The 15027-nt window shown below is 39.9% G+C and overlaps 1 protein-coding gene across 3 annotated transcripts in view; it reads left to right on the top strand.

Moving 5' to 3' along the window:
- Window positions 1-6202: 6202 nt before the first annotated feature.
- The window catches only part of p4ha2 (procollagen-proline, 2-oxoglutarate 4-dioxygenase (proline 4-hydroxylase), alpha polypeptide 2), a 29203-nt gene continuing 20378 nt past the window's right edge, over window positions 6203-15027 (top strand). For 2 of the 3 annotated variants that reach the window (XM_031808260.1, XM_031808261.1), the window contains exons 1-2: window positions 6204-6296; window positions 12672-12771. In XM_031808260.1, coding sequence (XP_031664120.1) covers window positions 12690-12771 — 82 coding nt within the window. In that variant the 5' untranslated portion in view covers window positions 6204-6296; window positions 12672-12689. Of the gene's footprint in view, window positions 6297-12671; window positions 12772-15027 lie in introns of all 3 variants that reach the window. The other variant, XM_031808259.1, reaches the window with a different exon arrangement.

A 15027-nucleotide genomic window follows, 5' to 3' on the forward strand; every position in this document is an offset into this window, starting at 1 on the left:
CACTACAGACACCCTGGTTCAATTCCAGGCTCTATCACAACCAGCTGTGATTGGGATTCCCATAGGGCTGTGCACAATTGGCCCAGCGTCATCTGGGTTTGGCTGGTGTAGGCTGTCATTGTAAATAAGAATTTGTTCTTAAAACTGACTTGCCTAGTAAAATAAAGGTAAAAAAATAAATGTTCTACAGCTGCACCACTGAGAGCATCTACGGCTACACCGCTGAGAGCATCGACTGGCTGCATCATCGCTTTGTATGGCAACTGCACTGCCCTTGATCGCAAGGCCCTACAGAGGGTGGTGTGGATGGCCCAGTACATCACTTGAGCTGAGCGCCCTGCCATCCAGGACCTCTAAACCTGTCAGAGGAAGGCTCAGAAAATTGTTGAAGACCCCAGCCACCCAAGCCATAGACTGTTCACTCTACTACTGCATGGCAAGCAGTACTGGAGCACCAAGTCTGGGACCAAAAGGCACCTGAACAGCTTCTACCCCCAAGCCATAAGACTGTTGAACAGTTAATCGAATGGCTACGCGGACTATTGCACTGATTCTGTGCACACTCACTGGCCTAAACATATACACACACACACACACTAGTGGTGCGTGGGCCAACAGTCAGAGACAGTGTGTAATGGTTTTTTGACAGGGGGTGCAGGAATGCACAAAGTAGATGTCCAAACCGACTTGCCAAAACCACAGTTTGTTTATATATATATAGAAATTCCTGCACCCCCTGTCGAAAAATCAATACACTGTCTCTGACTGTAGCCTACAGTGCATTTTCTATAACGGGTTAGGGTTGGATGCTGGCCTCAGATTTTCACTTCATCACATATAGTCAGGTGGTTGTTTGAAATTGTGGGCGGGTGCAGGTAAACAAACTGTTGGCCCACTGTTGTGTGTATGTGTAAATTTGTGAAGTGGTTGAAAGACTCCAACCTAAGTGTATGTAAACTTCCGACTTCAACTATATATATATATATATATACAGTTGAAGTCGGAAGTTTACATATATAAAGTTTACACACACATATATATATATATATATACACACACACACATACATATATATACTGTATATACAGTTGAAGTCGGAAGTTTACATACACTTAGGTTGGAGTCATTAAAACTTTTTTTTCAAACACTTCACAAATTTCTTGTTAACAAACTATTGTTTTGGCAAGTCGGTAAGGACATCTACTTTGTGCATGACACAAGACATTTTTCCAACAATTGTTTACATACAGATTATTTCACTTATAATTCACTGTATCACAATTCCAGTGGCTCAGAAGTTTGCATACACTAAGTTGACTGTGCCTTTAAACAGCTTGGAAAATTCCAGAAAATGATGTCAGGGCTTTAGAAGCTTCTGATAGGCTAATTAACATTGTTTGAGTCAATTGGAGGTGTACCCGTGGATGTATTTCAAGGCTTACCTTCAAACTCAGTGCCTCTTTGCTTGACATCATGGGATTATCAAAAGAAATCAGCCAAAACCTCAGAAAATAAATTGTAGACCTCAACAAGTCTGGTTCATCCTTGGGAGCAATTTCCAGACGCCTGAAGGTACCACATTTATCTGCACAAACAATAGTACGCAAGTATAAACACCATGGGACGAGTCCTATATCGACATAACCTGAAAGGCCGCTCAACAAGGAAGAAGTCACTGCTCTAAACCGCCATAAAAAAAAGCCAGACTACGGTTTGCAACTGCCCATGTGGACAAAGATAGTACTTTTTGGAGAAATGTCCTCTGGTCTGATGAAATAAAAACAGAACTGTTTAGCCATAATGACCATCGTTATGTTTGGAGGAAAAGGGGGAGGCTTGCAAGCTGAAGAACACCATCCCAACCGTGAAGCACGGGGGTGGCAGCATCATGTTGTGGGGGTGCTTTGCTGCAGGAGGGACTGGTGCACTTCACAAAATAAATGGCATCACGAGGCAGGAAAATTAAGTGGATATATTGAAGCAACAGCTCAAGACATCAGTTAAAACTTGGTCGCAAATGGGTCTTCCAAATGAAGAATGACCCCAAGCATGTTTCCAAAGTTGTGGCAAAATGGCTTAAGGATAACAAAGTCAAGGTATTGTAGTGGCCATCACAAAGCCCTGACCTCAATCCTATTGAAAATTTGTGGGAAGAACTGAAAAAGCGTGTGCAAGCAAGGAGGCCAACTAACCTGACTCAGTTACACCAGCTCTGTCAGGAGGAATGGGCCAAAATTCACTCAACTTTTTATTTTACCTTTATTTAACCAGGCAAGTCAGTTAAGAACAAATTCTTATTTTCAATGATGGCCTAGGAACAGTGGGTTAACTGTAGCCACTAGGCTACCGTGCCACCTTAGTGTGGGATGCTTGTGGAAGGCTACCCGAAATGTTTGACCCAACCAAGATAAACAATTTAAATGCAATGCTACCAAATACAATGCTACCCACTGGGTATGTGATGAAAGAAATAAAAGCTGAAATAAATAATTATCTTGACTATTATTCTGACATTTCACATTCTTAAAATAAAGTGGTGATCCTAAGACAGGGATTTTTTACTCTGTCCCTCCCAAGTCAGTTAAGAACAAATTCTTATTTTCAATGACGGTCTAGAAACAGTGGGTTAACTGCCTGTTCAGGGGCAGAACGACAGATTTGTTCCTTGTCACCTCAGGGGTTTGAACTTATAACCTTCCAGTTACTAGTTCAATGCTCTAACCACTAGGCTACCCTGCCACCCCATGTATGTATGTATGTATGTATGTGTGAGTGTATATATATAATTTTTTTCTGCTTTTAATTTCCAACATTTTGGTAAGCTATTTGTTACTAAACTTGTCTATAATTAGAAACATGCAGCTAATCTTCTGTCATTATATGTTGCCCTAGAAGACTAAATAAACCCTTGCTCACCAGAATAATGTCATAAATCGATAGAATGAATGCTTCAATCTAGTTAAAGTTCTTTGGGATCTCTGCTTCTTTCAAGGAGCAAAGACGTTTAAGGACCAGGGAGAAAATGCAATAACAAAAAAAACAGGTAATATTTTCTGTGCAAAATGTCCAAATGACATCATTCTGACCTGTTGTAAGGAAATAGGAATCAGTGAAAACAACCCAACATGTTTCTGATAAGATTTCAGTTTGGCTTGGATGCACATTTTATCTGGTGGAAATACTATCAGCTTTTATGATGCTGATAAAGATAGCACCTCTACAGATGATATCTAATTCTCTCAAGATGCTGAAAGAAAGAAATAATATTTCTCCACTAACGTTAATGTTCTCAAGTCAAAATGTAGCCTATATTTGGTGTATCATGTTACTGCAAAAAATGCTTAATTCTGCAGGAGTTCATATTAGGATATGTCAGAGATTATGGTCCTACAGTCAGTGTCCAGATTTCAGTTTCCATTTAACCCATCTGAACAGTCGGCAACCGTTCCCTTGAAGTGCCATAGGTCTATTTTAAGTCCCCGCCATGTGACTGTCAAATTTGTATAGTACCTCACTATCATCACACATAACATAGTCGGCACTGCTATCATCCTCTTTTACCACACACATTCCTTTTATGGCCCTCCCTTCTCTTTATTTTCAACTCTCCATTTCACAGCTTTTGTCTTATTGAATTAAACTCTGACATTGTCCTTTTTCTGTGGATCGAAGGTAACTTGTTTTCCATGTGTTTGACACTATTCCATTCCTTCCTTTCCAACCATTATTATGAGCTGTCCTCCCCTCAGCAGCCTCCACTGGCACACACACTTTTTAACTCTGCATTGTTGGGAAAGGGCTCGTAAGTAAGCATTTCATGGTAACATGTACACCCTTGTATTTGGTGCAAATTTGTGACAAATACAATTTGATTTGAGAAAAATTACTTAGTTGTGACTGTTGTTCACACCTCTATCTGCCCACTCATTGGCTAGAATGGTCCCACCTGATCTGGCCTGCATTCAATCATTAAGGACATGTATTTCCATTCTTAGAGCGGTCACTCGGCTATCTTGTCAATATACTAGATAATCTTTGATTTCTCTCAAAAATAGAGAATAACCCCTCAATTCCATGGTTGAAGAGATGATTTACGTTCAGAAACAATACTGTGGTTCATAAAGTAGAAAATAATGAAAATAAAATATACTCATCAAAAAGTGGAGTTTGACGTATCCATAAATAAGGACAGTATTTGACAACAACCCTTTTTCAAAGGGTAAGTAGTTCAGGAGACAACATATCTTTAAATTCAGATTTAAATGATATATTAATTACATTCACATTTGAGTAATTTAGCAGACACTCTTATCCAGAGCCATTTATTCATCCCAAGTAAGTGTTTATAAGGAAATAACCTAACCTGCGCAAGAACCCTAAGCTTGGCAACACTTAATTTGAGTCTACTTTCAAATCATCTTTCTATAAACATTATAGTGTAGTTCATTTAATGCTTAATTAAATAAACATACATGCGTAAGGGATATTGCTCATGATTAGTAGATGATTACAGGCTCTTGTAATTAATATTAACATATAGACCTATTTACTGATGTATAAGGCCTAATGTCAATATAATGAGTATGGAAACAGTCTACTAGTTTGTACGCAATTTATAGTTAGATGGGTTATATGCAACAGTGTTGCATTTTCCTTTATGGTTTTCATTCAAAATTGATCAATAGGCTTGTTGCTTGTAGGCATACAGGCTGTAGCTGCATGCACAAAACTGACCTCAAAATCGGAATCAGTTCTTTGTTACCTAATTGTTAACTTCATTACTGAGTGGTCAGCAATTAATCATGAATAACCAAATGACCTAAAAGAGTGGCACTTTACAGGTCTAAAATGCAAACTAGGCCGAGTGAAGCAGGAGTTCTGGTGGAATGTCTTGAGTTTCCAGAAAGATGTAGAACTTTAGTGCTTTAGAAAAAAAACGGGACTGTGTAAACGTGCAGCTGGGCATGTATTATATTACCGTAATTACCTTCAGTCCAGACAGCAGTATGAATGTTGGTTGCATCTGTAGCCTAGTCTATATCCCAAAATGTATTTTCTCTTCCAAGACGTGTCGAACGGCTCGAACCAACTCATTATTTACATAACATTCCAGTTAAACTGGCTTCAGACATGTGCTGGAAAGTAGCCTACAAGAAGGAATTTTGACCATTCCACAGATGGCGTCATTTTGTGCGCTAGGTTGTAGGTGTGCTACCTTTTTATAATGTATAATTTTGGTAATAAGGACCTTCCTTCCATTAAGTGCGCCATGGTATCCACAGCCCTTCTATGACGGTTTGTCATCAGTAGCCAACTATACGAGTCTGATTTAATGCTAATACCACCGGTGGGGTTGAAGTGTCCCAGAATGAAGTGCGCATTTTGTAGGAGGTCTTTGACCTTCTCTACCGATGAGAGGAGGTTCTGTACGTGGCAGGGGTAACATCTCTGCTCGTCACACTACCGTTCTCCTGGCAGCAGGATATTATGCCCGCATTATCATCGTGGATTATAAAAAGAACAAGAGTCCCCCTGCAAAGACATGTTAAACTTTGTAATATCACAATTGTTTTGCACTCTAGTGTAGTACAACTGTTTTTCACAGCATTGAAAACACCTTAAAAAAATTAAAAGGATACATTGACGTATTTAAAAATATATATTGTAGTATTTATACCAGCATTTGAACGTTTACTCAAATACTGGTATGTTGAAAGCTATTCTTTAATTGATATATATTTTTAAATACACTTTTAATAAAATACAAATATAAGGTATTTGAATTACTCAATAGAGTCTGCAAAATTTAAATGGGTCTCTTGTGCTGCGTAACGGCGTTAATACAGAGTACTGGTGATTCCTTAATCCACCCACTCCATTCACTTCAATACACAGTATACGAGATGCTTATTGGCTTGTAAAGAGATAACTATTCTACCTGCCTCAGCTAAAGTAGGGTGGGAAATACTCAGTAGGGTCTCTACTAACCAAATAGAGTTATTTTTGGAGGGGGACTGTGTCATACATACCCAGCAGCACTTCGTTCTCCACCACCCCTGTGGCCATTGATTAAAAAAGCTCTCATAAAAATGTATACAAATTCAACATAATCTTAATGAGTTGCACTGTTTAGAAATGACGGCGTTTTATTTTGAAGGTGTCATTACCACATAAAACTGACGTCATCATTTGTGCTGCTGGCAGAGTACTCGTGCTAATCACCTACCCCAGGCGGTCTTGAATATATGTTCTGATGCGGTTAAAGGTGTAGGATAGTCTTGCAAGGGAAAGAAACGGTAAGATTTCATATACATTTTCATGTTCCAAATGCATACTGTCATGATATCTTACTGTATCTAATATGTAATATCCACACAGAGGCACGCATCATGTTATTACTTTAACATGCTGTGTATGGTTGTCAATAACAACTGCCCCGTTTTATGGGACATTCTTGATGCTAAACTTGGGATTTCTGCCGAATTATTGAATGAAATCGTGAATTGCTCGCTTTTGCGCATTTGTTTGCTTTACGTGCCTTGTTGGCAACTGTAGCATAATGCAGAAAAAATGTAACATGACTTGCAGAGAAAGTTTTAAAAGTTTTACCCAATATTGCAGAATGCCATTATAACTTCAGGTTTTTGAGGAGTAGGTAAGCTATAGGTATTTATAACATTACATATACATTCACCTTTTTCTCAACATAAAAAAAAATAGAGCGATTTCAGAACAATTTACATTCACGAGACCCAGAAGTGTTCCAGTGACGGGGTTTTCTAGAAAAGTCGGTGTCTTGGCTGACGTCACTGGCATTGTAACGGCGTGAAGTAGCAAGAAGATGTGATTTCCAGACGTTGAGACAGCCGGTCTGGGTTATTTTTGTCCTTATGCTGGGGAGTGTTATTGGATACTTTACTTTACTTTGATCCGTGAATCAAATATACACATAACTAATGTATCTGTTTAACAGGGAAACAATAGAAAGATCCGCAATAGGCAAAGTAGCCTAGTTATAACGGTACTACAATGCATATTTGATATTGCCATAGGTGGAACCTCTTACTTTTAGTACATCTTTGTGCATTCTGGCTGCAGATATGGCAAGCAGCCATGCAGGCTACATAACTGAGAAAACTAAGAAGCAAGCATCCCCAAACAATCAGTTTGAGAAATAAGAAATAAGAAAATGTCTACACATTTTCAGACTGAATTGAACCATTCCTGCGCTATAATCCATCAGACTCAGTAAAGTCGTCATTGACAAGTCTCATTGACGTCATTTACTCCTCTATAGCCCTACTGTCAGAGAGAACTGCTCAAATAAGACAAAGGAACAAAGTCATCATTCCCCAGAAACAAATTCGATTTAATTGGGGGAAGAAACTTGCAAAGGACATTTCTTATTTGCAATGTCATTATCTGTGTACAGAGACTCTACTACAATGTAGGTTTACATCTCAATATTCTGTTTAAAGAACATAATTACTTGTGGGAGCGTGTGAGTCTGTGTGCGTGTGCGCACGTCTGTGTGTGGTGTAAGTGTTTGCGAATGTTACTGCAATATAACACCGGAATTATTTGAGCCCATATGTGTACACAGCCAGGAGGGAGCTTGGTGTTAGATCAAGTTTGTGTAATGAGTGCCTGCACTGCTTAAGTCAAACTGTATAAACAGATATCCAGATAAATGCCAAAATAGAGGTGAGCTAGCAGTGACATCGTGAGGCTGAATGCTGAACAGTGTTGCTGCGTCCTTGATTGGATGCTTTGCAGTTCATTGTGGAGCTCACGTCAAAGGTTGCTCAGGCTGACAAACAACAAACAGTTGCAGTAAGACCTGGACTGTATTGAGGATCTTGATCACTTGAGCCCTGACCTTGTGTCAACTCTGGACCCTTATCAAACTTACTGGATCTCAGCTCAACATACATATTGGAGAGGTAACTTGCTAGCCAATACTGCTCTGGAATAGTTCAGAGTTCTATTCTTGAACACATCTCCTTCTTTCAACTCAAGTAACACAGAGAAAACATTTTTTACTAGTGTGCTGCCGAGATGGAAGGGAGTGAGCGGGTTGGCCTCCTGTTCCCTCTAAGCTTTGCGGGGGCGTGCAGCTCCCTGGAGACTGCCGCCCAGAAGAATTATCAGCCTGCGCAGAGAAGCACAATATTCAACTTTTCCCCCATAGGTAACACTATCAACATTTGCTTTACTGTGGGAATTGTAATCGAATAAATGCAATTTGAGCTACTTTCAATGCAACGTGCCCGAAACAACTATGCAAGACTTAGTATGCAAAACGCATCTGAGTAGGTTTCTATTGCATTGACAGGCACGACTCAGGCTTGTACTCGACACAGACCGATGCACCGTAACCAATCAGAGCTGCAGCACGCCTATATGCAAATATAGATCTGTGCCATTCACTTTGAACTGGACTGTGTTAACAGTCTGAGCGGTCGTGAGTAGATGTGCTTGAGGCTTCTAAACAGCTTCTACCCCCAAGCCATAAGACTCCTGAACAGCTAATCAAATGGCATCCCAGACCTGTTGTATTCGGCGCATGTGACAAATAAAATTTGATTTGATTTGATTGGAGTTCAAAGCGAGAGCTGCATGTAGCAATGTGTGCACATTTGTTCATATCCTTTGCTAGTTTGTGAGTAATTAGCCCAGTTATAGATAATTTGCAGTCAGCAATGGGGGAGTGATTGCTTCTTACAAGATCACAAAACATGTACATTTCTAGACAACTTTGAAAGGCAAGTGGGGTAAAGAGCTTTTTTTTGTCTTAAAGGGGCAGTGTTGAGTTTTGAGACAGGTTTGAATAAGCTAAGTAGCCAATAGGCAGGGTTGCATGATTTGTCTGATTCCTGTAATAATGGTATGGGAAGTGTATAAACAGCCCTGCATGTTTTTTTCAGTCTCATGGGATGTATAACTACATTGAACACCACACATTGGCTGCTGCTTTAGGCTGAATGATTGAACAGCTATTTCCATGTTAAGGGATGCATTTTCTCCATTGTTTTTGATGGTAGGCCACTCTGGTAGGTCTACATTATCATCATCCACAGTAATCTACTTGACCACTGTCTGAAACAGTAAAGGGGGTACAGCCTCAGTTTTCACAGTAAACGCACAGAATATTCACAACGTTGAAGTTTGCACTCAGCAGACCTGAAATTTGCTCAGCGGCCCAAAAAATTTGAGGGAAATTTTACTCCTGAGGTGAAAGGTGTTGTGGGATTAATGTTTTAGCAGTGTGTTGTGAGTAATGAGTTAATGTTAGGAAATGACAGATATCTGGAAAGGTGAAGTCTGAGGCTTGGGTGGGTTGTCTCAGCATGTTCTCAGCCTGGGGAGGGTGTGTGTGTTTATGCTTGATTAGGTCATTTATCCAGATTAACTAGAGCATATCTATTTTTACACAGCAACAGTTTCACTGTGAGTTCATCCCAGCCTCTGGTCAATGTTAAGCAAAAATAAATATAATGTACAATCAGTCAGTAGCTAGATTGGTATATAAATTAGAGCCATACCGATATGTTTTTTGGGGGGTCCGATACCAATTCCGTTATTTGGGGGGGACAAAACTTACCCATGCCGATATTTTTTCATTATTTATTTTATTTAACCTTTATTTAACTAGGCAAGTCAGTTAAGAACAAATTCTTATTTACAATGACCGTATACCCCGGCCAAACCTGGACGACGCTGGGCCAATTGTGCTCCGTTCTATGGGACTCCCAATCACAGCCGGATGTGATACAAACTATATCACAGATATACAGTGCTTCTGGAAAATATTCAGACCCCTTGACTTTCCACATTTTGTTACCTTACAGCCTTATTCTAAAATGTATGAAATAGTTTTTTCCCCTCATAAATCTACACACAATACCCCATAATGTCAAAGCACAACAGGTTTTTAGAAATGTTTGCTAGTAAAAAAATAATAAACAGAAATATCACAGTTACATAAGTATTCAGACGCTTTACTCAGTACTTTGTTGATGCACCTTTGGCATTGATTACAGCATCAAGTCTTCTTGGGTATGATGCTACAAGCTTGGCACACTGGTATTTGGTGAGTTTCTCCCATTCTTCTCTGCAGATCCTCTCAAGCTCTGTCAGGTTGGATGGGGAGCGTTGGTGCACAGCCATTTTCAGGTCTCTCCAGAGATGTTCGATTGGGTTCAAGTCCGGGCTCTTTCGGCCAATTAAGGACAATTCAGAGACTTTTCCCGAAGCCACTTCTGCGTTGTCTTGGCTGTGTGCTTAGGGTCGTTGTCCTGTTGGAAGGTGAACTTTCACCCCAGTCTGAGCACTCTGGAGCAAGTTTCCATCAAGGTTCTCTCTGTAATTTGCTTCGTTCATCTTTGCCTCGATCCTGACTAGTCTTCTAGTCCCTGCGACTGAAAAACATCCCCACAGCATGATGCTGCCACCACTATGTTTCATTGTAGGGATGGTGCCAGGTTTCCTCCAGACGTCCTTGGTATTCAGGCTAAGAGCTCAATCTTAAGAATTTGTTCTTAACTGACTTGCCTAGTTAAATAAAGGTGAAATATTATTATTTATTTTTTTAAATCGTGGTTTCGTCAGAACAGAGAATCTTGTTTCTCATGGTCTGAGAGTCTTTAGGTGCTTTTTGGCAAACCCCAAGTGGGCTGTAATGTGCCTTTTACTGAGGAGTGGCTTCCGACTGGCCACTCTACCATACAGGCCTGATTGGTCGAGTGCTGCAGAGATGGTTGTCCTTCTGGAAGGTTCTCCCATCTCCACAGAGGAACTCTAGAGCTCTGTCAGAGTGACCATCAGGGTCGTTGTCACCTCTCTGACCAAGGACCTTCTCCCCCGATTACTCAATTTGGCCGGGCGGCCAGCCCTGGGAAGAGTTTAGGAGGTTCCAAACATCTTCCATTTAAGAATGATGGAGGCCACTGTGTTCTTGTGGACCTTCAATGCTGCAGAAACATTTTGGTACCCTTCCCAGATCTGTGCTTCAACACAACCCTGTCGACCTCATGGCTTGGTTTTTGCTCTGACATGCACTGTCAACTGTGGGACCTTATATATATCAGGATAAGGTAAGACCCAGATGCAGACCGTGTCGAAGTAACAATGTTTATTACAGCAATAGAGGCAACCGTACAGGACGGCAGGCAGGCTCAGGGTCAGGTCAGGCAGAGGTCGGAAATCCAGATAGGGGCAAAGGTACAGGACGGCAGGCAGGCTCAGGGTCAAATTATTTCCAAAATTTGGAAAGTCAAGGGGGTCAATAATTTCCGAAGGCACTGTAGGTAGTGCTTTAGCTAGAAACCATCTCTGCTCCTCCTCCTCTCCCTCTGCTCATAACATCACACAAATTATTATTGGACTCATCATCTGGAAAGACTCAAGGGATTGGTATCATTTTGATGCAAACAATGAATTGCAAAGTGATGGCATATACTGTACGTATAAATCTATCAATTCTGCCCTCCCTTTCAGTGTTTCACTTTTAAAAGTATAGCATAGTAATAAACAATTGGAAGCATAATGTAGAACTAGTCACAAATATTTACGGTTCAATCAAAACTAGACACAAACAGTTATTGATTAAGCTAGTTTTTTCCCCCACTCCATAGAACACGTTTAGCATGCTTCAGATTCATGAGCTCTGTTTGACAATTAGATATCACACTGTATTTTACTAGACGTTGTTGGTGGTGGTAATCCCAAATTCGAGCTGGATTAAGGAGAAGAAAGGGGTCCAGACAGTTTGGAGTGAGCTGTGATTTATTAGACAAACTGTCAGTAAACAGTCATAACAGGAATTATATGGTGAAGCAGCTGGAGAGAGTTCAGAAACACTCTGCACAATGCTGCTTCACACCCTGTATAACCTCACTGGAAACTATCTCTCTCTCTGAAGTATGTCTTTTGTGTGTCTATGTCAACAGTATTTGGGGTTTTATATAGGAGAGAGAAAGTGGAAAATGTTGTTTTGTCTTTGGTCAAATGAGTACTTCTTTCAACCAAGTAATTCCTCTGTATTTGTGAGCCAGACAGGTTTTTGGGATTCTTAACCATTAGGGAAGCAAATGAAGCAGCAGTCTAGTACACTCTGCCTGTCCCCTAACCCCATGACCCCATGAACCCAAGTTCCAGACATACTGTAGTTGGTTACCAGACCTTTTAGCAGTCTTCTACTCCAAAGCTCCACTAGCTTCCCTCTGATGTGTTTTAGGAGGAGAGCGTATATGATGAGTCAAGGGAAATTCTTTTGAGATTCACTCTATTAGTCATCCTTTCTCATCAGGCACGTGACGGGCCAGCCCCAATGAAGGCCCTTGGTTTTGCAGCCATTTTAGACTCAGATGACAAGACGCCAGACAGCACAAGGCCTACCAAGTAACAACTGGCCAGTAATGGCTCACAAATTAGGAAAACTATTAACACACAGCATTATTGCACAGACAACTTTCAAATAATGGAAACATTGCCAGTTAAACCATTTTTCTCATATTGCATCTCTGAAAGCCTAATGTAATTTGTTGTGTGGATAATGAAAAGGATATGCCTGATTGACTAACTGACATGCCTTTCTTAATCGCCCCTGAGGGGATACATAACGTTGAATTGAATTGAATGACTGACGTGATTGTGTGACGTCATTGCAGGTCTTGTCTACCAGTACAATGAGAAAATACCCGTCCCTCCTCTCCCTGGCTCTGGTCTGCTGCTGCTGTAGCATACAGGCTGAAGTCTTCACCTCTATAGGTAAGCCTATATGTACTGTAAACCTATACCATTATGCCTGTACCACTACAAATCTATAAGTAGGCCTATAGCATTACGCCTCTGTAGTGTATGCCTGTACCACTACAAATCTATAAGTAGGCCTATAGCATTACGCCTCTGTAGTGTATGCCTGTACCACTACAAATCTATAAGTAGGCCTATAGCATTACGCCTCTGTAGTGTATGCCTGTACCACTACAAATCTATAAGTAGGCCTATAGCATTACGCCTCTGTAGTGTATGCCTGTACCACTACAAATCTATAAGTAGGCCTATAGCATTACGCCTCTGTAGTGTATGCCTGTACCACTACAAATCTATAAGTAGGCCTATAGCATTACGCCTCTGTAGTGTATGCCTGTACCACTACAAATCTATAAGTAGGCCTATAGCATTACGCCTCTGTAGTGTATGCCTGTACCACTACAAATCTATAAGTAGGCCTATACCATTACGCCTCTGTAGTGTATGCCTGTACCACTACAAATCTATAAGTAGGCCTATACCATTACGCCTCTGTAGTGTATGCCTGTACCACTACAAATCTATAAGTAGGCCTATACCATTACGCCTCTGTAGTGTATGCCTGTACCACTACAAATCTATAAGTAGGCCTATAGCATTACGCCTCTGTAGTGTATGCCTGTACCACTACAAATCTATAAGTAGGCCTATAGCATTACGCCTCTGTAGTGTATGCCTGTACCACTACAAATCTATAAGTAGGCCTATAGCATTACGCCTCTGTAGTGTATGCCTGTACCACTACAAATCTATAAGTAGGCCTATAGCATTACGCCTCTGTAGTGTATGCCTGTACCACTACAAATCTATAAGTAGGCCTATAGCATTACGCCTCTGTAGTGTATGCCTGTACCACTACAAATCTATAAGTAGGCCTATACCATTACCCTTATATGTATGACATAACATCAGGGTTTTGTGTGTAGAAAAGTATTGAGTGGGCTGCCTAAATCTTTTTTCTGACCACCTAAGTCGAAACAATAAAATCAAATGATAATACAACTTTTTCAGTGTAAACTTAAACAACTTAAACCAGATATAAAGTATGCAAAGAATGGTCCTATATAGTATTTAAATAAAGAATGGTCCTATATAGTATTTAAATAAAGAATGGTCCTATATAGTATTTAAATAAAGAATGGTCCTATATAGTATTTAAATAAAGAATGGTCCTATATAGTATTTAAATAAAGAATGGTCCTATATAGTATTTAAATAAAGAATGGTCCTATATAGTATTTAAATAAAGAATGGTCCTATATAGTATTTAAATAAAGAATGGTCCTATATAGTATTTAAATAAAGAATGGTCCTATATAGTATTTAAATAAAGAATGGTCCTATATAGTATTTAAATAAAGAATGGTCCTATATAGTATTTAAATAAAGAATGGTCCTATATAGTATTTAAATAAAGAATCTTTGAGAACTAACAATCACCAAATTAAAGCTAGACCGTCAGGGAGAATCTAAAATGCCAAAGATGATGCATTCAGGGGTATTTTGTCATGGCATGGGACCCACATTGATTTTGTTATAATGTTTGAGTCACTCAGATAGTATAAGAACATGGCATAAGTCAATAAAATAATGATCTCGATCACATTTTCTAAGTCTCTGAACTCTTCTCACATCTGACCCGCATAAAAGCAGCATAAAAGCAGCAAAGCTATCAACGGAAGGAAACGCCTGCATCAGACAAAGCTTAGGAGAGTTTACATCGTTTAAAGCAGCCTTATTAACTGATTTTCTCAATACAACAAATATTAGTAACTAAGCAAGTAGAAGTTGTTCTTATTCAGTCCAATTTCTGAAATAACATTTTGAACTTAATTTCACTCCAAGGGACACCAGCAGCCTGTATAATGTTAGTTGAAGTAGTAATTTACTTTACTTTGCTTAGTTTGGCAGCCATTAGACTAAGATACAAATGTGCCGTGAAGCTGTTTCACTGTCCTCCTGGCAACCGCATTGAGCTCACTCCTAACTGTCCAGCGTTGCTATGGAATTGTTTTCTGCATACATCGGCATCCACACCCCCTTACCTCAAAGACACATGGGTATTTATAATGCGGTGTGGTTGGACACATAATACTACACAATCTCAGCAGAGGAGGCTATGTGTTGAGCATTTCTTTGCGTTTTCACTTACTAAAGTCTGTGTCGGAAACTGTTCAGAAAATATTGTTCAGAAATATAAATAATTCACGG

The sequence above is a fragment of the Oncorhynchus kisutch genome, linkage group LG28 (assembly GCF_002021735.2).
Source record: "Oncorhynchus kisutch isolate 150728-3 linkage group LG28, Okis_V2, whole genome shotgun sequence".
In the NCBI taxonomy this organism is placed as follows: domain Eukaryota; kingdom Metazoa; phylum Chordata; class Actinopteri; order Salmoniformes; family Salmonidae; genus Oncorhynchus; species Oncorhynchus kisutch.